General features: G+C 36.0%; 1 protein-coding gene across 2 annotated transcripts in view; it reads left to right on the top strand.

Moving 5' to 3' along the window:
• LOC106076033 (uncharacterized) overlaps positions 1 to 23446 on the top strand; it is a 76826-nt gene that overhangs the window by 42329 nt on the left and 11051 nt on the right. Inside the window, exons 16-21 of one of the 2 annotated variants that reach the window (XM_056031565.1) lie at positions 3618 to 3800; positions 6545 to 6682; positions 14259 to 14405; positions 15812 to 15958; positions 18821 to 18967; positions 22825 to 22971. In XM_056031565.1, the coding sequence (XP_055887540.1) occupies positions 3618 to 3800; positions 6545 to 6682; positions 14259 to 14405; positions 15812 to 15958; positions 18821 to 18967; positions 22825 to 22971 (909 nt within the window). The remainder of the gene's footprint in view (positions 1 to 3617; positions 3801 to 6544; positions 6683 to 14258; positions 14406 to 15811; positions 15959 to 18820; positions 18968 to 22824; positions 22972 to 23446) is intronic. The other variant, XM_056031566.1, reaches the window with a different exon arrangement.

Here is a 23446-nt window from a genome sequence, read left to right as displayed (position 1 = left end):
AAACCCTGCTGTCTTGTGTAGTGCATACATGTCACCATACAGGTCAATAATTTTGGGTTTCCCAGACCTCTTCTTCCCCGCAGCGGGGGCACCATGAATCGAAATAAATTTGGCCATAGCCGTGAGAAATATGAGCCAACAGGACAGTAGCCTGTTCTGCAATGTGCTGTAATAGTTTGCTCAGGCCTGGAGAGCCTCCACCAAAGGGAAGTGCGGTCAGTGCGCCACATGCGCATCCAGACTCCAAGGGCTTTTTTGACTCGTCTCAGCACTCAAACCACTTTTCCATTTCTGGTTTTTGAATTATAGCCAGAGCATGATGAAAACTTACTGCCTTTTCAGAGGGTGGAATTTGCCCTCCTTGGTGGGCCAAGGAGTCTGCAATAGTGCTGCAAGTCACACATATGTGACTAGGTACTCACTGCATTATTACAGGGGTACCATAGCGCCGCTGTGTCTTGTGTGAGGCCATGATGACTGTCAATATTTGGGGGGGGCATGGTTCAGGGCTTTACAAAGCTTGTAGTACAGATTTTGAGCTACTGACCACAACAATCAGTGTAGCCCTCAAATGTCCCTCGCCGAGTTGAGAGTCAATGATCTTTAATGCTTCACAGACTGTCATGGTATCTGCATCAAAGCTGCAAACACTACCACATGGTTCAAAGATTTTTAACTGAGTGAGAGAATCAAGAAACTCGATATAGGCTCCATAGCTTGCTCTTCCAGAATCTATTGATGCCGACCCATCAGTGTATGCAAAAGTAGCACTTAGCTTAAAGGCATTAATGGTCTCCAGAGCTAGAATTTGAAGGTCGTTAATGAACGACTTAGCTTAATGGCATTAGGTTCTACTAGTTTCAAGCGTATGTCTAGGGTCGTTGGGCGACACCAAGGGGGAAGGGGATGAAAACGTTGAATGTTTTATCGGTTGGTGGAGAGGTCAGCTTTATCAGATAGTCTACTGGCCTGATGTATAAAAGATTGCATCTGAATACGTCTTCTGCATCTCCAACCATCCTCTAGTTTTCTAGCTGGGAGGTATTCATCCAGCCTTTTATAACGCTCAAAGCAAGTTAGTACTGACCTTTCCCTCCTAAGGTTTAGTGGACCTAAATTAGCCATTATTTTAGCCATGGATTAAATCCTGACCTGATGTAGATAAAAGTCTTTAAAATCATTTTTGGTCATAATTTAAACTACTTTATTATTTTTGTTGAAAAAAAAAAATTGTAACAAATAACATTTAAAAAATGTGTTTAACATGAAAATAAAAATTAAAAAAAAAATAGCTTATATTAATTGTAAACATTTAAATCAATTTGTATGAGTCATGTAGTTAAATGTGTAATGGATCTAGAAAATTATTGTTAATCAGTGCGATTAAAAATATTTGTACAAATTGTTTTTAGTTAGCGCTATTTCATGATTTTATCTTTCTCAGTACACTTTGATTCTATCACTTATTTGGACCAGTTGGGGAAAATAGGAGGGAAGGGGGGAGAAAGAATATCTTGATTGATTTTACTGCGTTTCCTTTTAAAGAGCAAATTTTAATCTTGATCAGAAATAAGGTGGAGAAATAATGTGTACAATCTTTTCACCAGACAGAGTTGATATAAGTTTTGTAATAAACATAGTCTAATAAGTTATATTGAAAGATCACCGTTGACAACTAAATTATAAAACTAGAAAAATAAACATTTTTTTTTAATTTTCATTAAATTAGTGGAGGCAAGATACTCTGTAGTTTAATGGTTATGCGCATGGCTTCCTTTATTTTTTTAGGGCGCCCCTGAGTTTATGAAACTCTAATGGGTACCTGAACTTATTTGGTAAAATAAATGCGGTTGCTGTGTGGGCAATATGCTAATCGCTTACGATGCAGCGATAGTGGCACACTCACAAGAGGAGCTTTAGTCACTAATGTCCCGCTTCTCTCAGACCTGTAAAGAGTATGGCTTAACAATTAGCACGAAGAAAACTAATGTTAAGGGGCCAACTACTATAGCACCAACATCCATCCTATTAGGCAATAACAAGCTCAAGCTAGATGCCGTAATTGAATTCGGTTATCTTGGTTCTCCAATTTAAAACGACCTGTCTCTAGAAGAGGATATAAAAAACGCATAGGGAAGGCTGCCTCGACCTTTTCTAGACTCAAGTCAAGAGTTTGGAAAAACCAGAAGCTTACTACAGCGACAAAAAATAGATCTACAAGGCATTCATTCTGAGTACACATCTGTACGGCAGCGAATCGTCGACCACATACACAAAGCAAGAGAGAAAACCAAACGTATTCCTTTGCGCTGTCTCCGAAGGAAATTGAAAATCAAATGGAAAGAAAGAGTGCCATACTGAGATCCTTGAATGAACAAGTGTTCCCAGCATCTTTACAGTCCTCAGACAACGCCGCCTGTACTGGCTTTGACATGTTCGCCGGATGGACGACAAACGCATCCCGAAAGTCATTCTCTACGGGCAACTCACGTCTTGCACAATAAAAACTGGTCACCCTCACCTCTGTTACATGGATGTAGTAAAACAGAACCTTAAATCTGTAAACATTGATACTGACCATTGGGAAGATATAGCTCTAGACCCCACTAGATGGATAGAGACAGTGACCAAGAAAGCTATGAACAGCAAAAAGCATCTCAGCTCTGGAAGAAAAGAGTGCCATGCGAAAAATGCCCAGCTCCTCTACCACCAAATCAAAAGCCACCTTAACCTGCGATATTTGTGGACGGGAGTAACTCTCCAAAAAAGGGCTCCACATTCTTATGAAAAAATGTTTAAGCTGAACCATAGTCGCTTCTACGGCAGAATGAGGCCAACAATAAGGAGGTTAGTAGTTTTGGTGGCCACACAACATTCAGCTCGTTAACCGTCAGCTAAAGAAACAGATGTCCTTAACATCATCTGCTCAAATAAGGAACAATAATAAGTCTGTGCAATTAGAAATATTTTTATCATTTATTTTTGTTTAGCACATAAATAAATGCAATTATAAAAAAAAACTGAAAGACCTTACTTCAATTTCAAGGGTTCAAGCCACCTCAAGGTAACACTGTAACACACTAACCACTGTACCAGGGAAATGCTTAAAAAACACAAGGTTTTGTAGTTATGTTTTGTTTGATTCAAAATTTAAAGTAGCGGTTGTATTATTAACTAAGTAATAAGGGGACTAATTCAGCATATAATTCCATATCATTCAGGTACTATTTCTTTCCCTGTTTCGAAACCAAAGTAATATGATTAGTTAACAATAGTTTATAAAATATTTTTTTTAAATTTCTTGTTTCGTCAGGTAAAAGAAATAATTGTGTGAAAGTTCAGATTGATACGAAATCGGGTGTGGGAGAAATAACGTGTACAAACTTGTTATCAGAATGACGGAGTTGATATAAACTTTGTAAAAATTACTTTGCAATGTATGTAAAAAACATAAGCAATTTGATTTTACATAACTATTGGTGCACAATTATTATTAAATTCTCTTAATATTGCATTGCTTCATATATACATACATTGGTATTTAGTTGACCAGACACACCAAAATCTCTCTTTTAGAAAAATTCACATCTTTATAATTCTCTATTGAACTGAACCAGGTTGTGAATACGGGGACAAAAAAGAAAATTGTCAAGAATATCACTGTGCTAAAGAAAAAACGACATGCTGTGGCACTTGTAATTACGGTACACCTTTTACCCCAATCACCAGAAGAAACATTCCAATGAGACCCACATCAGCGAAACCACTTCTGATTCGTAATTCGCCCAAAGTGACCAGAGGTAGGCAAAATTGTTAATATTCAAATCTGCCATGCAAGGGGCGTCTATTGCTCACGTTACACATCAGACTATATTTCTATGTGATGTTTATGGAGATGTAGGCGGGCGCCAACGATGTACAGTTCACGTTTTGCTCACTACGCCTCAGGTCTAGATATAGAGTGATTGTGATGATTAGGGTGCTAGGATTATGAATATATATTTGGAAAAGGTAGATCTATATTCGCTAGGTTAAACTGCCTAAAACAATTAATTCAGATTGCATTCTTTATTATATTGGAATTAGACTTTGTAAAATCAATTATATTCCGACATGACTTGACTTGTGAATTTCTCTTTTACCGTTTAAGACACTTACGTACAATTTAATTAACTAGAAATGTAGACCCACACACACACACAAACAAACACACACATACATACATAGACGTTGCAAAAGTAGTCACCAAGTTGCATCGCAGCAAATATTTTGTAACTTTCCACTCCCTTTAGTCATTATTATTTCTGAGTGGAAAACCTAGCACCAATGGGGTATGTTGGACTAATCCGTTTCCTTTCTTTGATTAAAAAGTATTGGGCCGGAAGTGGATTTTTCCTTATATATCCTTGCATTTTTCAGTTCTATTTTAAAATTAAACTGACATTATTATGCTATAATTTTAAGTGAGCCTGATAGAGAAAACAATTCTGCACAAAAACAAACAAACGCGTAGTTGGGATCAAACCCGATAGAGGCTATAAAAAGAAAAGACCTGAAACTAGCGCGTGAAATTACACATTTACAGTACTTTTTTTGATGAGTATTTTACCCAAGATCTGTGTTGTTTTTTTAGGACTAGCTTATTTCAAGTACCCGGCATTTTCCGATACACAATTTCATACACAAAGTAATTGTTGAAAAAAAATTGTAGTGATTTTAAACTTTAAATGATTAGCTGAAAATTTTGAATATTAGCTTAGCTATGCACTTGGAATTTGGGGATTGTCGATTTTTTTTGGCTTTGTTTTAGGGGGATTTGACTGTAAATCCCCCTGGTAGGGGTTGTAAACTCAAAACCCCCTTGGCTGCGCTGGGGCAAGTGATGATTTAGTATTAAAATCTCATCTAAAATAAACAGAATCAAAGCATAAAATCAGTCACTAAATTCCAATATACCCCCCCCCACCTTCGGGGAGAGGGATTTCATTTCAGTTGGGGGGGGGGTTGAGCTTACTTATTATTATTATTATTACTTACTTATAATATTATTATTTCGTTCAATTGTTAACAAAACACTTTCAGTGACTACATTGAAAGTGATACGCAAATTAAGTCCCGCGGGACGCGAGTAACATAAGGCTAGTTTTATGTAATTCATTGGTCCCGAGAATATGACACGAATAACTAATTAATATTGTTATAAACCTGGTGGTGGCACAGATGGGGGTAGTGGTGTGTGTGTAGTCAGCCGACGCAAATCGCCCCAGGCCAGCGCTAGACGAGCGGTTAACCGTGACGAGCTACGACTGTCAGCCGAGTCGAGTATCAACAGGACGGTTCGGGAAGGATCGCAGCGTCACGAGAGTTGTAGTCATCTGACCACCTAGAAACGTCGAGCGGCGTTCTGTCCGGTTCGAGAAGGCCAGTAGGGACCCTATATAAAGAGCGGAGGTGTCGTAGTCAAGTCAGTCGAGAAAAGGGGCTCAATACAGCAAGGTTCACGGCAGGGGTTCAGAGCCCGGTTCACTACAGTCCGGTCGACTACAGCACAGTTCATCGGTGTGGTTCTGTACGGAGCATTACGACGGTTCAGTGCGGATACTATCAAGTACAGTTGAGACGAACGGCGTCTTGATCTTGGTCTGTGATCGAGTCCGACACAACGAGCCTAGTGTGTGATGTCAGTCCTGAACTGTTGAACCCAGTGAAAGCCCGGAACGAGACGGAGAGGCCAGTGCAAGAGTTGATACGGCGGAACGGTGTTATCTGTCTTGTGTTAAGTGCTGTCAATTGTACAGTATTGGCTGTTATTTCTTCAACTATTAAAGTGTTACGTTACTTTGGAGCCCTGAGTTGTTAAGTTCTTTAAGTTGGTGTTGTATGGTGCAGTTTGCAGAGAGCCTGGATAGTGAGATTCGTAAAAATATTTTTAGGAATTTCTCTACTTGGCCTTCTGCAAACACTGATCAACACAAAACATCTAACACAAGAACTTGACAAGAGTTCCAAAGTACAATGTGGTGGTACGCTATTGGCTACACTTACACCAAATGTTTTGATGTATTAAACAGAAATACATAATAAACTCTTCTACTCTCTCTGTCTACTCATGGACTCGTACAGCTACATTCTCGAGGACTCACATTGTACCACACTGTCTTTACTGCCTTGCTGTCCTGAAATGAAATCCTCTTTCTGACACACTGCCTTTGGTCTACGAAGGCGGTCGATCCCATAACCCTACTAATGGTCATATTTGCGTGTACTAGTTATACAGTCCTTTGGAAATTGACAACCGTTGACCGGCGTACTTTGCCTGAGTTATGGTTTCAGTAGGTCGCAGACACATTAACTCTATCGACCAGGCAGCTATCTAGCGTAAAAAGACTTTTGCGATAATAACGCAAATGCCGTGAATTCAGATCCTGATTGGACATTTCGTCTTCTTTTAAGTGATAAACATATGAATATGTAATTTATTATATTGTTTATACATAAAGTAGGGTTTGTTTAAAAAAAACAAGAGGCTTTGTTTACTCTACAGATTGTGAACCAGGAGCTTTAGACTTGAAACCAGACCTGTGTTATGACCTTAGTGTCTGCAAGGATCAGTTTTATCTATGCTGTGAATATTGTTCGAGATATTTTACACTTCCAGCTAAAACAACCATTTCACCTAATGGTAGGAAATGTGTAAATATATATATATATTAACCAGTGGTAAAGCGTTTGGCTTTCGAAACGAGGATCTTGGGTTCCAATCTTTGGAATTTTTAATTTTGGTATCTTTAGGGCGCTTCACAGTTCACCCGGCTCTACTGTGTACCTAACATTAGTTGTGGAAAAGTAAAGGAAGTTGGTGGTTATGCTGGCCATATAACACAATCGCTAACAATAAGTTACAGAAACAGATGAAGTTTACGTCATCTTTCCCATAGATCGCAAGTTCTGGAAGAAAAACATTATGTATCAATCTGGACACCCACACACACACACACTCTCTCTCACACACACACACACACACATGATATGCTCTTGAAATACATACAGAAAATACATTTGCCTTACTTGTGTTAGGGGTCTAAGTCTAGCGTTAGCATCATCCAAAAGTTTTAATGCTGCACATTTGAAAGCATTCCAGCCAATGCAAAGTAAGACTATTTTTTAACCACATTATTTTATTTTATTTTTATGAAAGGAGTTACTACTGCAAGGTGTAATAACTGTATAGAAAAATACTAGAGACATAAATATAAATTTAAAATTTGTCAATTAGTTTATTGGATCCCAATTCATTTAGTACTGGTTTGAGTTTGAAGGTCAGCGTTGTTAGTTCAGTTGTGCGATGTGCCAAAACTTAAAACTCAAACTCAGTTGTTAGTTGTTCATAGATCTCAATTCAATAAGTGCTGCTCGTCAGGCTCAATGCTGTTAATTCAGATTTGAGATGCTTATAGGATCCTAATTAATTACACGCTGGTTGTAAGGTTTTTCGCAATTCATTTTCGATTTGTTTCTATTTAAACCTATAACTTAACTATTACAGTAATAATACTGTAGTCAAACTCCTATAACTTTACTATTACAGTAATAATACTGTAGTCAAACTCCTATAACTTTACTATTACAGTAATAATACTGTAGTCAAACTCCTATAACTTTACTATTACAGTAATAATACTGTAGTCAAACTCCTATAACTTTACTATTACAGTAATAATACTGTAGTCAAACTCCTATAACTTTACTATTACAGTAATAATACTGTAGTCAAACTGAAAGTCGATTTGTTTAGATCAGTTGTCAGCATACATGTCCTCCAAGAGCCATCATTAAACAATACAAAATCAAATTTCATTTAAAGAGACATTTTTTTCCTAATAAAATTTGCTTTAGTAGAAACAGTCGTAGGTTCACTACTATTTCTAACTTACATAATTGATTTATTATTATGCATTAGTGCAGTAGGTTAAAATAATCTTTGTACAATCAACGCAAGATACAGAAAATTTACAAAAAGAATTATATTATATACAAATGGGAATTGCATTGTAGCACGTCTTTCCATCCGGAAAGATTTCAATTATTAAGAAAAACAAAACAAAAAAAAAAACAAGATTACAAAGACAGTTTGTGTGGAAACACAAACTCAAATTCAGCCCCCGAAGTGGTCCACCCAGGCAGGCTTCAATATTTTCAGAAAGAACATTCAAATGGAATTATATCAAAGACAAATGAGAGATAAGAATGGAGAAAGAAGGTTGACAGATCTTGTGTAGTGCCCCAACGGTCCAGCAGATCAAAGGATAGGTGCAAGTGAATGCAAAGTTAGATGTGAACCTGGCCTGACTAGTTCCCCTTTCAGACATTGTGGTCTATAGGGCAGATGATGTAAAGTTATCTGTTTTTATGGCCTACGGTTAACGAGGTTGTCATGTAGCCAGCACAATGACCAACCGCCTTTACTTTTCCCCAACTAATATCAGGTACCCATTGGAGCTGGGTGGACTCAGAGGCACCTAAGGATTCCGAAGTTGAAAATCCCAGTCTTCACCAGGATTCGAACCCGGGGCCCCCTGTTCAGAAGCCAATCGCTTTACCGCTCAGCTACCGCACCTCTCCTGGCCTAACTGAAGTCTTATAATTGATGTTATTGTTTTCAAAAGGCTCAATCTCTTATTCGAATGCTCAAAAAAAAACGAAGAAATAAATTTCGCATTAAAGAAAGAGTTCACGAAAATGAAATTTACAAGATTACTTTTCGTTTTAATTTAGGTCTAACTTATAATGCATACTAATTAGCTTTTTCTCTTTAAAAAACTGCTTGCATAACTGATTTTAAAAATTAGATTTTTCGATTTCAGAAAAAAAAAGTAGCCGTTGCATCAGAATTTTGAATGGTCTAAAATATTGTGATATCGGATTTTCAATATCTTTTCTAGTTTACGAGATCTAAACGGGACGGACGGACAGACGGACAGACGGACAGACATTTCGCACAAAACTAATAGCGTCTTTTCCCCTTTCGGGGGCCGCTAAAAAACATACAAAAGAACAATAATATTATTTATGGTGAACTAGTTACATAGTATATTGCATTTTAATTGCTAGAATGGTCGAAAGTTTCTTCCGTTGAAAATATTTAATTACTATTCCAGTTGTTAGGACTTTGTATATCTTCTCTATTCATGTTTTAAAGAGACCAATATAGCGTTAAACATAAACACATTAGTCTCTTACTGCTCTAAATCGGAAATTAAACGCTTCACATTGATTTATGATTTTAAATCCAGGAACTTCCATTCAAAGCTTCAAATATAAGTATTAACTAGGTTACAAAGACAGTTTGTGTGAAAACACTAACTCAAAATCGGCCCCCGAAGTGGTCCATTCAGGCAGGCTTCAATATTTTCAGAAAAAACATCAAATGAAATTATATCAAAGACAAATGAGAGATAAGAATGGAGAAAGAAGGTTGACAGATCTTGTGTAGTGCGCCAACGGTCCAGCAGCTCAAGGGATAGGTGCAAGTGAATGCAAAGTTAGATGTGAACCTGGTCTAACTAGTTCCCCTGTCAGACCTTGTGGTCTATAGGGCAGATGATGTAAAGTTCATCTGTTTTTTTGTGGCCTACGGTTAACGAGGGTGTCATGTAGCCAGCACAACAACCAAACGTCTTTACTTTTCCCCAACTAATGTCAGGTACCCATTGGAGCTGGGTGGACCCAGAGGCGCCCAAGGATTCTGAAGTTTAAAATCCTATTCTTCACCAGGATTCAAACCCCCCGGGACCCCCGGTTCGGAAGCCAAGCCTCTTTACCGCTCAGCTGCCCAGAACTTTGAATGGTCTAAAATATTGTGATATCGGATTTTCAATATCTTTTCTAGTTTACGAGATCTAAACGGGACGGACGGACAGACGGACAGACATTTCACACAAAACTAATTGTGTCTTTTCCCCTTTCGGGGGCCGCTAAAAATGAAAAATATATTTCTTTTACTGCGCCATTAGGAGTTGTTTTTTTTAACAAAGCCTAACGACGATTTAAATATTTTAAAAGTCTTCGAGCCTGCCATATATAAATAGAGTTCTTAATATTTAACAATGACCTTCTCAAATATCAAATGTCAATGTTGTTATTTTTGCTCCGACTTTTGAAATGGTCTTATGATATCGAGATAATTTTTGTAATTTTTTTTTTTAAATCACGGCATTCACTATATTTTATTATCTCACAACTTATGAGTGTCGAAAATTCATAAGTTCCACGTTAAGGCCTTTAGTAGTAAAGATAAACTGCACAAAAAAAAAACTTGCGCTTTTGTCACAAGGCTCATTAAGAGATATTTACTGAGGACCAAGCTCAGATCTTAAACCTATCGGTTTCTTATGCTTTCAGACTTTTTTTAATTATAAAAAATGTTTTAGCAGACAAAAGTAAACAATTTTGTATTTGTGAATTATTCTTAAAATCCTGAGTAACTTTCGTGATGCAAATATAAAACAACTCTCTGTATATAGTCTCTATAACCTTCCTCTGTATATAGTCTCAATAACTTTCCTCTGTATAGTCTCTATAACCTTCCTCTGTATATAGTCTCTATAAACTTCCTCTGTATATAGTCTCTATATCTTTCCTCTGTCTATAGTCTCTATAACTTTCCTCTGTATATTTCCTCTGTATATAGTCTCTATAACCTTCCTCTGTATATAGTCTCTATAACTTTCCTCTGTATATAGTCTCTATAACTTTCCTCTGTATATAGTCTCTAAACCTTCCTCTGTATATAGTCTTTATAACTTTCCTCTGTATAGTCTCTATAACCTTCCTCTGTATATAGTCTCTATAACCTTCCTCTGTATATAGTCTCTATAACTTTCCTCTTGTATATAGTCTCTATAACTTTCCTCTGTATATGGTCTCTATAACCTTCTTCTGTGAGCTATTTCTTTATTACAAAACTTGCTATTGGACATTTTTAGAAAAAAAAAGATTATATAAACCCGCATTTCTAAATTACTCTAAAGTTCCTTGACTAACTGCTTCCTTTTTATGACTTACTGGATCTTCTGTACTAAATATTTTCATTTTAGTCCAAAATTGACTTTCTAAAATGTAAATTTCTAATATGTCATATTCTTTTGACCAATGACCATTTAATTTTCGAAAAAAAAAGTTTTCCCTCTACTCCACTTTAACATATAACAGACTTTGGTAATGAATTAATTAAATGATGTTATATAGCACATCTTTCATGCTTAAAGCATGCTCGGTGCGCTACGGTCTAATCTATTTTTGGAACAGTGGGGGAGTGGGTACTGGGAGAATTTCTTCCATGCTGCCCTTAGGCGCTCATCAAACACAACTCTGATTAAACTGGAGCTCGCTTTGTTAGATGACCACGACGTATTCAAGAGGGTTTGACCTCTCAGCCACACATAGTAACATTTAGTTTGGCAAGCTGATGAACGTTCGACCGTGATAACGACACAATTCTTTACAATCAACTATCCATGCTTCTTCTTTCTAAAAATGTACATTTGTTTTTCAAGAATTGCAATAGGGTTTGTTGCTGAAAAATAATAATATAAAAATTATATATGTGTCAGTCGCGAATAGCCCAATTTTCAGTAAAAGAAATTACAAAAGTCATTTCTCTATAGAAAAAGTTACGAAGGCTATATAAAATACAACCACAGACCTATATATACTACAATAAATATAGGTTTTTTATTGCAAGTTACGATTTATTTAGGTAGGTGCTATTTTACTATTTCAGACCAAGTATTAGAATAGAGATTAGAAAAACACAGGTTTGTTTCTTGTGCAACGCTATTAGCTAACACCTCATATCATCTCTCCATTAGTAGGCTCTATTTAGATCTATAATCTAATTCTAGTCTAGATCTATATATAAAAATTGAATAGATCTAGTAATAGTATATCTTATCTTATCTTATATAATACAGACGTTACTTCAAAAAAGAAGATGATTACGTCCTACGCGTCATGCATTTAGTCATGCATATTAACCAATGACTTAAATTCTGCCAAGTCACTGGTTTTCCTGGCTAGCTCAGGCAACTCATTCCATGCTCTAATAGCACTAGGGAAGAAGGAGTATTTGTACAAATTTGTCCTAGCATATGGGACGAGGAATGTGCCTTTATCTTTGTGTCTTTCAGAGTATTTTATTAAATTTTATTTTTGTATTTGAAGATTATGGTTCAGTGTTTTATGTATGATTGCTACTTTACTTTTGAGCCTTCTGTCCTGAAGGCTTTCTAAATTTAGTGATTTTACTAAAGGTGTTTCTCTAGTCAAATGTGAATATTCGTTTGTTATGAATTGCACTGCTCTATTTTGTGTCTGTTCTAGTTTCTTAATGTTTTCTTGAGTTGAGGGGTCCCAAACAGAGGATGCATATTCTATTATTGGCCTAACCAAGGTTAAATAACATTTTAGTTTTATGTTCTTATTTGATTTATAGAAATTTCTTTTATTAAATCCTAATGCGTTGTTTGATTTTTTGTAGTTTCATCAATATGTGGATTCCATGACAGTTTTTCATTTATTATAACACCTAGGTATTTTGCGTTTTTAGTCTGTGTTACTGGTTTGCCATGAATAAGATAAGTGGAATTAATTTGTTTTAGTTTTTTTGTTACTCTTAACAACTGACATTTTTTTGGGTGGAAAGACATGCTCCAATTTGATTCCCATTTCTGTAATTCATCTAATTCTCTTTGTAAAATATCTATGTCTTGTGTTGTTTTTATTGTTCTATATATTATGCAATCGTCTGCAAATAATCTGACTTTTGTTCCTGAAGTAATGCAATTTGGTAAATCATTTATGTAAATTAAAAATAGTAGTGGACCCAAGACTGTTCCTTGAGGTACACCTGAGTTTACTGTTATCGGTGTTGATTTAGAGCCATTTATTATTACAGTTTGTTCTCTCGTTATCAGAAAGTCCTTAATCCACTGATGCAGTGGACCATTAATGCCGAAATATTTTAATTTTTTAAGCAAACTATGGTGGTGAACTTTGTCAAAAGCCTTAGAAAAATCTAGTAAGATAGCATCTATTTGTTCACTATTATCTAAACCTTTTGAAAAATCATCAATTAGTCCTATTAGTTGTGTTTCACATGATCTATATTTCCTAAAGCCATGTTGGTATGGTGTGAGGACATTATGTTTGTCTAAGTGGTTTATGATGTTGCTACATATTATGTGTTCTAGGATTTTACATGTGATGCTGGTAAGTGATACTGGTCTGTAGTTTCCTGGGTCAGATTTTTCTCCTCTTTTAAATAGGGGGGTGACATTAGCTTCTTTCCAGTCCTTTGGTACTCTGCCCTGGTTAAGTGAAGCCTGAAAGAGTATTTTGAACACTGGGGCTAGCTCATTACTTAGTTCTTTGAGTAATCTAGCTGGAATACCATCAGGTCCAGAAGCTTTATTTGGTTGGTGTTGGCTAATAGTTTTTGAATTCCATTTCCTTGTACTACTATATCATCTATGTTGTCTACTTGGTTCAAATTCAGTAATATGTCTTTGTCTCCTGGGGCTGAGAATGCTGATGCAAAGTATTTGTTTAGGATGTTTGCTTTAGATTCATTATCATTATGTATTATGTTATGTTCATCTATAGATTCTATCTTGAGACTAGATTGCCGAGTCTAGCCTATGCTATGCCTATAGTATAGTCAGTTTTTATTAGAAAAAAGTCTAGATATTAATAAAGACTAAAGTTTTTTTTAATTATATTAGAGTATTAGATATAGACATAAGACATAGATCTAACAATACTGTAATACGTTTACTATACTCTATACTTAATCTACTAAACTAGAGATCTATCTACAATCTAGTCAATCTAGATCTATACAATATTCATTATAATACTTCTACTTATAATGACTTATTTAATAAGTTAGTACTTAGACATAGATCTATTATAGTTTATTAATAGATTTACTTTTCAATGCCTAGACCTAATAATAAAATTGCGAATGATGTCTATAATGACTGATTGTTATTTTTTTTATAATAATAGGCTTATTAAATCTAGGTCTAGACTCTACTTAAATCTAGTCTAAAATAATGACAGTCTAAGACTCTAGATGATTGAGAAGTACACATAGATATGTTTTTAATAATACGGTTAATAAATAGGCTAAATATCCAATGCCAGGACATTGAAATATATATACGATGTCATGTCAAGTAATAATTCTTTTTCTGCAGCTTGTGAACATTCGCATTTTGATATGATACCACAACTGTGTACTAGCTATAGTATCTGCCTGACAGCCCGAGCTTGGTGCTGTAAATATTGCTTAAGAATGGAGACGAAAGCAGTCACCACTACCACCAAGAAAACTTCACCTCAAGGTATTTAATGATCTGGCACTTGCATTGACTGTGACATTTAACCCCCCCTCCCTAATATTTTAAATATAAAGTTGTAATTTGGAACCTAATAGCAAGGCAAACTTAAAAGTGTGTTGTTGAAAAGACGGAAAGTCCTCCATTTATGTATGTCATGGCTTTTTAGAGTCGTCAGATGAACGTTAACTCTTCCAGAGTAACCCTGGGCGTTCCGCAAATCGTTTCCGCCTCGCAAGTTTATGCAGCGGCATGCTCAAATTCTGAGGCACCACCTGAAATAATGGTAATTCCTCTCGCAGAATAAAGTCCAGCTGTGGGTGATGATTATGGGTCGCTAAACTGAGAGGCGATAGTGGTCGTTATCGTGGAGTATAGATTGTACCTACCTGACGTCATAATAAACTATCGGTCTAAACTGCCAAAAGGTCAGGTCACTGTTCAGGCTTTCTGTAATGATTGGTCTCGACTATAAACGACATCATAAACATATTTCGTGACAGGAAGAGTAAATGCATTGCAAAATTAGTTGAAAATGATGATAAATCAAACAATGTGTATCATACGTGTGAATAAGATGTGTATCATAAGTTTGACAAAGAATGTGTATCTTTGTGCATAGAGGGGTGTGTACTTTTCGATACAAAGGAATATCAACTAAGCTTCTTCCTGGCAGACAATGGATTTGTATATTTCAGAGTAAACAAAAATGTAATTATTATTAACCTTTCAAATTACTTAAATTACTTACACATTACGCCCAGATATCAGTGTTTACAAATATGCACGAATGCAGGCTACCGACATTTTTTTAAAAGAGTTTTCCAGTCTTCTCTTTTTTGGAAGTTTTGTACTGCAAGATGTTCTTTCCATATTTGCTACCTAATGAAAACTGATAATTTGAGATGTTGTTTAAAAAATGTTCGTGTGTAATTTTGTCACGCCCTCAACCTTTCTTAAACTATGCTATGCGGTCATGGCCTAATGAACTATATTTAGAATTCATTAGAATATTGCTTTCCTTAAAAAAAAAAAACAACGTAAACCCGCATTTCTGATTCCTCTAGAGTTTCTCGATTGACTTCTTTCTTGTATGACCTACTTGATATATATTACTAAAATCTTTATGTTAAATACAAAATTGCCTTTGCAAATGTGAATTTTTAATATTTATATTTTCTTGACTAAAAAGGCTAGTTGTAGGACAATTTAATTTTTGTTATAAACGCAAAGTTTTCAGATAACTCGACATAAAGCTATAGATAACTAGAGTAGTAACATAACCTTTGGCGAGCAGCGAGTCAACTTGCAAATAAAAGATTTTTCTTACTATATAAATAATATTTAGTGCCATCTCAATTTAATATAGGCGATACAATGTCAAGTAATAAATATATTTTTATTACCTGCAGATTGTGCCCCAGGAGACTTAGACCTATTACCAGAACTGTGTACTAACATTAGTATCTGCCAGACACACCGAACGAGGTGTTGTGACTATTGCTCGCGAGTGAAAAATTATACAGTCACAATTACCACCGAGATAACTTCACCCAAAGGTAGTTAATTTAGCCTGCACATGCAATGAGTGTGACAATTAAATCCTTGATAATATAGTTTTAATTTGGATCCTAATAACGGAGCTAACTTCTACGTTGTTACTGAAAAGACGGAAAGTCCCACATCATAACCTTTTAATGTCGTCAGATGAATGTTCACTCTACCAAAGCAACCCTGGGAGTGCCGCCAATCGTTACCGCCTCCGCAAGTTTTGACTTGGCATGCTTAAATCCCGAGGCGCGACCTCAAATAATGCAAATTATTCTCGCAGAATAATGTCCAGCTGAGGGTGATAATTATTGATCGCTAAACTGAGAGGCAAATGTATTCATTATCATAGATAATAGATAGTACATATTGTGACATATAAACAGTATAGAAGGACTTCTTATGGTCCGACAGTTACTCTTATCCCGTATGGGAGACGAACGTATGCTAAAAGCAGTCTTTTTTGGTGAGTTAAATGGTAGTCGACGTAACAGAGGCGCTCCACGGAAACGTTTCAAAGACCATCTTAGGCGTCAACTTTCCTTGGCTGACATAGAAGAGAGCACCTGGTTGCATGCGGCCTCAGATAAAGACAGCTGGAGGTCACTCACGAAGGATACACAATTGAGATCAAAAGAAAATCTGCTGCCGAGGACAAACGCAGACGGATAAAAGAAAATCTAAATCGACCACCTGCCGAGAATGGTTATGCTTGCCCTAGTTGTGGCAAAATATGTAGGTCACAGCTGGGGCTGCGCAGCCACGGGAAATACTGCATTCCTCACTAATCTTCAGACTCGAAGACAAGATTTATTACTGTGACGTCGTAATGAGCTATCGGTCTAAACTGCGCACAGGTTGTGACGTCACAGTCAGCGTTCAGGCTTTCTGTAACGATTGGCCTCGACTATACACGAGATCTTAAACATATTTCGAGAGAGGAAGAGTAAATAGATTGCAAAATTAGTCTAAAATAAGTGCAAATCAAACAATATGTATTATACTTGTGACAAAGAATGTGTATCATACCTGTTACAAAGAATGTGTATCATACGTGTGACAAACAATGTGTATCATAACTGTGACAAAGAATGTGTATCATACGTGTGACAAACAATGTGTATCATACGTGTGACAAACAATGTGTATCATACGTGTGACAAAGAATGTGTATCATACGTGTGCCAAACAATGTGTATCATACGTGTGACAAAGAATGTGTATCATACGTGTGACAAAGCATGTGTACCACATTGTGCATAGTGGGGTGTGTACTTTTCGCTACAAAGAAATATCAACTAAGCTATTTTCTGGCAGACAACGGCTATGTCTATTTCAGAGTCAACAAAATAGTAAATAACAGATTACCATGTGGAATCTCTTAAATTACTTACACAGATGTCATTGTTTACAAATATGTGTACACGTAACGACATTTTTGGTATAGGTTATCCAGTCTGCTCTTTTGAAATGTTTAGAGGGTGTAGTGAAAACTGATAATTTGAGATGGTTTTTAAAATATTTTCAAATGTACTTTTGTCTTTCTCTAAACCGTACTTTAAAATATGCTATGAAGTCGCATTTCCTCATTCCTCTAATGTTTCTCGACTGATTTCTTTCTGGCATCACCTACTGGATAATTATTACTAAATACTTCATGTTTAATCCAAAAATATCTTTGTAAATGTAAATGTGATTTTTTTAATAATATATCTTTTCTTGACTAAAAAGGCTGGTCGCAGGACCATTTAATGTTGTAAGAAACGCAAAGTTTTCAGATAACTCGACATGAAAGTAAAAATAACTTAAGTATTAACATAAACTTTGGCAAGCAGTGAATCAACTTGGAAATGAAAAAAAAAATCTCTTACAAAATTAATAATATTATGTGACAGCACATTTAAATATAGTATCAGGACTTTCATTATTTAATTAATAAGTATTAAATTGTATTAAAATGTAATATTAATTTCGATGTGCGTGTGTGTAACAATTAATTATTTTTTTTGTACTTAATAACTCTATCAGTCCCGTAGTTAAGCCTAACAGACACACCATACACACCCAGCTGTACATACATTAATAAACGATGTGTATGATGATTACTAAATTTATTTCAATGATATTTGTACAATGACATGACAAATGACTAATGTGAATGAAAAGTACATACAAACACATATTAAGTTAATAATTCATAATTTCAGTCCAATTAAATACTTAAATAGTATTTCTTTAAAAAATTAGCCACCTTAGAAAATGTTGCTAAACAATACTTCAATTTCGTAACTCAAAACAAAAAATCATCTCTTGTAGCAGGTTACTTTTAACTTTCTGTAACAACGTTCATGGTGATACAAAGATCTTCCAACCAAGAAGAATGTTAATTAACGATTAGTTTAACAATGTTCAAGGTAGAACCAGAACTCCCAATACCACAATGTAACGCTAACAGTGAAGACTGAAACCTTATAGAAAACAAATAACATAGATTCTAACTTCTAATCTACACTAAAAATACAAACGAATCCCTTTTAAAATAACGTATACAATACAAAAAAAAATATCCGAGGCAATCACTAAGGCTGTACAGTGACGTAATTCGGGAAATAAAAGATGTAGCTTGCCTCTGAAGCGCAAGATGGCGTAAACCTACCAAACGTACAAGAAGAAGCAATTGACGTTATATCAAAACCAAGTCGAAGCGACAATTTAAAAATACAGCACAAAAAAAAATAAATAAACCAATGACATCATCGCCTATTAAAGAAATCGGCGCTATTAGACTTTGAACATTTTCACTACTAAAATAACTAAATTCGATATATAGACGATACAATGTCAAGTAATGTATATATTGTTATTTTCTGCAGATTGTGCCCCAGGGGACTTAGACTTATTACCAGCACTGTGTACTAACTTAAATATCTGCCAGACAAACAGATCACTGTGCTGTGACTATTGCTCGCGAGTTGAGAATTATACAGTCACATGGACCACCGAGATAACTTTACCCAAAGGTAGTTAATGAACCTGCACTTGCCTTGACTGTGACAATTAAATCCTTGATAATATTTGAAATATAAAGTTGTAATTTGGATCCGAAGAGCAAAGCAGACATATAAGCGTGTTATTTAAAACATAGAAAGTCACATCTATCTACGTCATAGCATTTTAGAGTAGTCAATGTGAATGTGAACTCTACCAGAGCAACGCTTGGCGTTCCACCAATCGTTGCCACCTAAAAAAGTATTTACTGCTCATGCTAAAATTCCGAGGTGAGAACTTAAATAATTCTTATTCCTTTAACAGAACAATGTCCAGCGCCGGGTGATGATTATTGGTCGCTTAACTTAGAAGCAATAGAGGTCATTGTTAAGGAAAATATATTGTATATATTGTGACGTCGTAATGAGCTATCGGTCTAAACTGACCAGAGGTTATGACGTCGCAGTCAGCGTTCAGATTTTCTGTAACGATTGGTCTCGACTATACACGAGATCTTAAACATATATAGAGAGAGGAAGAGTAAATAGATTGCAAAATTAGTTTTAAATAATTGTATATAAAACAATATGTATCATCTGTGTGATCAAGATGTATCACATGTGCGATAAATTTTGTGTATTATATGTGTGAAAAACAACGTGTATCATACTTATGACAAATAATTTGTATGATATTTGTGATAAATATTGTGTATAAGATTCTTGCGCTCCATCATGGACACTAGGTGGCTAGGCCGCACTACATACAGCGATGTTCTTGCGGACGCCGGTATTGACAGTATAGAGGGACTTTTTATGGTCCGGCTATTACGCTGGGCAGGGCACATACCACGTATGTCATACGAACGTATGCTAAAGGCAGCTTTTTAGGTGAGCTAAATGGTGGTCGGCGTAACAGAGGCGCACCACGGAAACGCGTCAAAGACCAGCTTAAGCGTCAACTTTCCTTGGTTGAAAGAAGAAAACACCTCGTTGCTTTCGGCCTAAGAAGGAGACAGCTGGTGGTCACTCACGAAGGCCACGGAATACACATTTTAGAACAATAGAAAATTCGCTGCCGAGGACAAACGTAGACGCGTAAAGAAAATCTTAATCGACCATCTGCGGACAATGATTATGCTTGCCCTGGAAGTGGCAAAATATGTAGGTCAAAGCTGGGGCTGCGCAGTCACGGGAAATACTGCATTTCTCACTAATCTTCGGACTCGAAGACAAGCCTTATTATTATTAATAATATTATTATATGTTTGAAAAAGAATGTGTATGAAATGTGTGATAAAGAATGTGTATCATTGTGCATAGAAGGGAGTGTACTTTTCGTAAGAAAGAAATATGAAATAAGCTACTACCTAGCAGAGAACGGCTGTGCCTATTTCAGGGTTAACACAATACTAAACCTGATATAGATAAATAGATTAACCTGTGGAATTAATTAGATAACTCAATCATTCAATGCAGATGTCATTTTAAGCGGCCCCCGAATGGGGAAAAGACGCTATTAGTTTGGTGTGGCCTATCTCTCCGTCTAGCCGTCTGTCATTTGTCCGTCCCGTGTAGATCTTAGAAACTAGAAGAGAAAAAAAAATCGGACATTATGATATTTTAGATCATTAAAAGTTCTGATGCAACGGCTACTATTTTCTTTTCAGAAAATGAACCCTCTATTTTTTAAATTATATATGCAAGCAGAGTTTTAAAAAAAATTACATCACTTTTAAATGAAAAACTTCAGGGAAGTATTTTTCTTAAAAGGTCACAGGCTTCTTCATTAATAAATCAAGCTTCATTCATATATTAGCGCATTGGTACAAAAAATTTGCATCTAAGGTCACAATTGAAAAAGTATAAATGGATCATTATAAAATAGATTTTCAATTTATTAACTCATAGACTAGAATATTGATTCAAATGTTGTTTTTAAAAATAATTTTAATACGAACTTCGTTTCAATTGTAAGTTAAAAAAAAACGAACTTCTTTTATAGCGCGCAGTTTTCACATATCCTCATTAGGCTTAATCAAGAGTCTAGATTTAGAGTCTAGAACTAGTCAAGAAATCTGGTTCTAGCCTAGATTTCAAGTCTTGCTCTAGTCTGAATTAGCTAGTTCTAGATTTTAATTCTATATTCTAGTTCTAGTTCTATCTAGATCAAGTCTAGATCTAGACCAAGAACTAGTCTAGAGATCAATCCTACATGTAGATCTATATTCTAGATTTAGATTATAGGCTATCATGTCTAGAACTAGTCAAACAATCTATAAAAATCTAATGAAAAATTATATATTCTATATTCGAGCCCTAGTCCAGACCTATTAAGTTAATAGTCCATAAAAAGAGGTTTAGATCTAGACTAAATGGACTCTAGATAAAGATCCACAACTAAATCTATAGCCTAATCTAGACTAGATATAGAAATCTAGAAATAGAATCTTGACTAACTAGAGCTAGATCTAGGTATTATGATCATGTGTATTAAGCGTACTATTCGGTCTTAAATTATTAGAGCGATAATGATCAGGATTAGTAGGCCTACTATTAGGTAATAGTATATCAGCCTATGCTGTTTGCATGGGAAACCTGTTAAATTGTGCAAGCTCATTTTTTTTATTTCTTACTACGTCTACTCCAATATATTAACCGAAATTGTTGGGAAGAAGTAGGTATCTTGAAGCAGTGGCGTCATTGGGGGGGGGGGGGTCGAGGATGCTGTCCTCACCAGTCGACACCATTTTGAGGGTGGCAACCAAGTGGTAAAAATTATATTCTGGCAAAGCAGACACATCGGAAATAATAATAATAAAATCTCAAGATATATCTTGAAGTAGTGGCGTCACTAGGGAGGGTTGCGGACCGCACCAGTCGACACCATTTTTGGTGGTGACAACCAAGTTGGAAAAAATATAACTTGGTAAAAGCAGACACATGGTAAAAGATATAATAAAATCTCTAGATATATGCCCAAATATGCTTTGACACATCTAGATGTTAGTTTAAGTGTTAGTGATACAGCACAACGTTGTACCATTTAAAGTATAACAAAAGAAACCTGTTTATATGATGTTGAGTTTGTTTATACTTTCAAATAAATATTATTGTAAAATTTGCAATAACATTTGAATAAATGTAATAAACATTGGAATTTTACATTTGAGCAAATATCAATAAAAGTTGGTAATCCGCTCACTGTATTGGCTCAACAAAAAAAACTAGCAATAGTGTTCATTGGAACATATTTCAAAAAAGTTGATGTGGAGGGGTGACACCCTCATCTACCGCACTAGGTGCAACTGACACTGTCATCATCATCATCAAACTCCATTTGAGTGAGGGCTTGAGAGGCTCAAATCCTCTCTTGCAAAAGCCCTGGGCCCTGTTGTCTTGCGTTGTGCATAAATGTTGCCATACAGGTCGAGAATTTTTTTGTTTCTCAGACCTGTCGAGACGGAGATCGGCAATTCTGGGGCAGGAAAACATAATATAAGGCACGGTTTCCTCTTCCTCCCCGCAGCGGAAGAACCGTGAATCGAAATTTGCCGCTCAATGGCAATGTTCTCACACCAACTTAGGCACTTACGGGAGCCTTGTTTTCGCCACCCATTTGGCCTAGTTGTCCCCTCAATACGACCGTTTCCTCCAGGGCGCCACTTGAGGCAGGGCAACGAAACCCGGGCGTGATTCCACCGAACGCACAAGAAGAAACAATTGACGTCAAATAAAAAACACCACGAAGCGACAATTTAAAAAATACAGCACAAAAAATAAAATAAATAAACGCAATTAGATTGTGAACATTTTTACTACAAAACTAACTAACTGCGAAATATAGACGATACAATGTCAAATAATGTATATATTGTTATTCTCTGCAGATTGTGCCCCAGGAGACTTAGACTTATTACCAGCACTGTGTACTAACATAAGTATCTGCCTGACAAACCAATCACTGTGCTGTGACTATTGCTCGCAAGTGGAGAATTATACAGTCACATGGACCACCGAGATAACTTCACCCAAAGGTAGTTAATGAGCCTGCACTTGCATAGACTGTAATATTTGTAATATAAAGTTGTAATATTTTAAATATAAAGTTGCAATTTGGATCCTAATAGCAAGACAAAATTATAAGCGTGTTATTGAAAAGACGGAAAGTCACACATCTATGTACACCATAGTTTCTTTGAGCAACCCTGTCGCGAATGTCGCAAGTCGCCAATCCTTACAACCTTGCAAGTTTTTAATTCGCATGCTCAAATTCTGTGTCGCGATTTCATGAGCTAATATTTTTTTCTCTCGTAGCGGGTGATGATTATTGGTCGCTAAACAAGAGACAATTATGGTTATTGTCAAAGAATAAGGAGTTTACATATTGTGACGTTGCTAAGAGCTATCTGTGTAAACTGCCCAGAGACTGCGAAGTCGCAGTGATCAGGCTTTTTGTAATGATTGGTCTCGACTATACAAGAGATTTTTTTTAATATATCAAGACAGCAA

This window comes from Biomphalaria glabrata, chromosome 6 (assembly GCF_947242115.1).
Source record: "Biomphalaria glabrata chromosome 6, xgBioGlab47.1, whole genome shotgun sequence".
Classification (NCBI taxonomy): domain Eukaryota; kingdom Metazoa; phylum Mollusca; class Gastropoda; family Planorbidae; genus Biomphalaria; species Biomphalaria glabrata.
The sequence above is the reverse complement of the archived record's forward strand: the minus strand, read 5'-3'. Positions and strand labels throughout refer to the sequence as shown.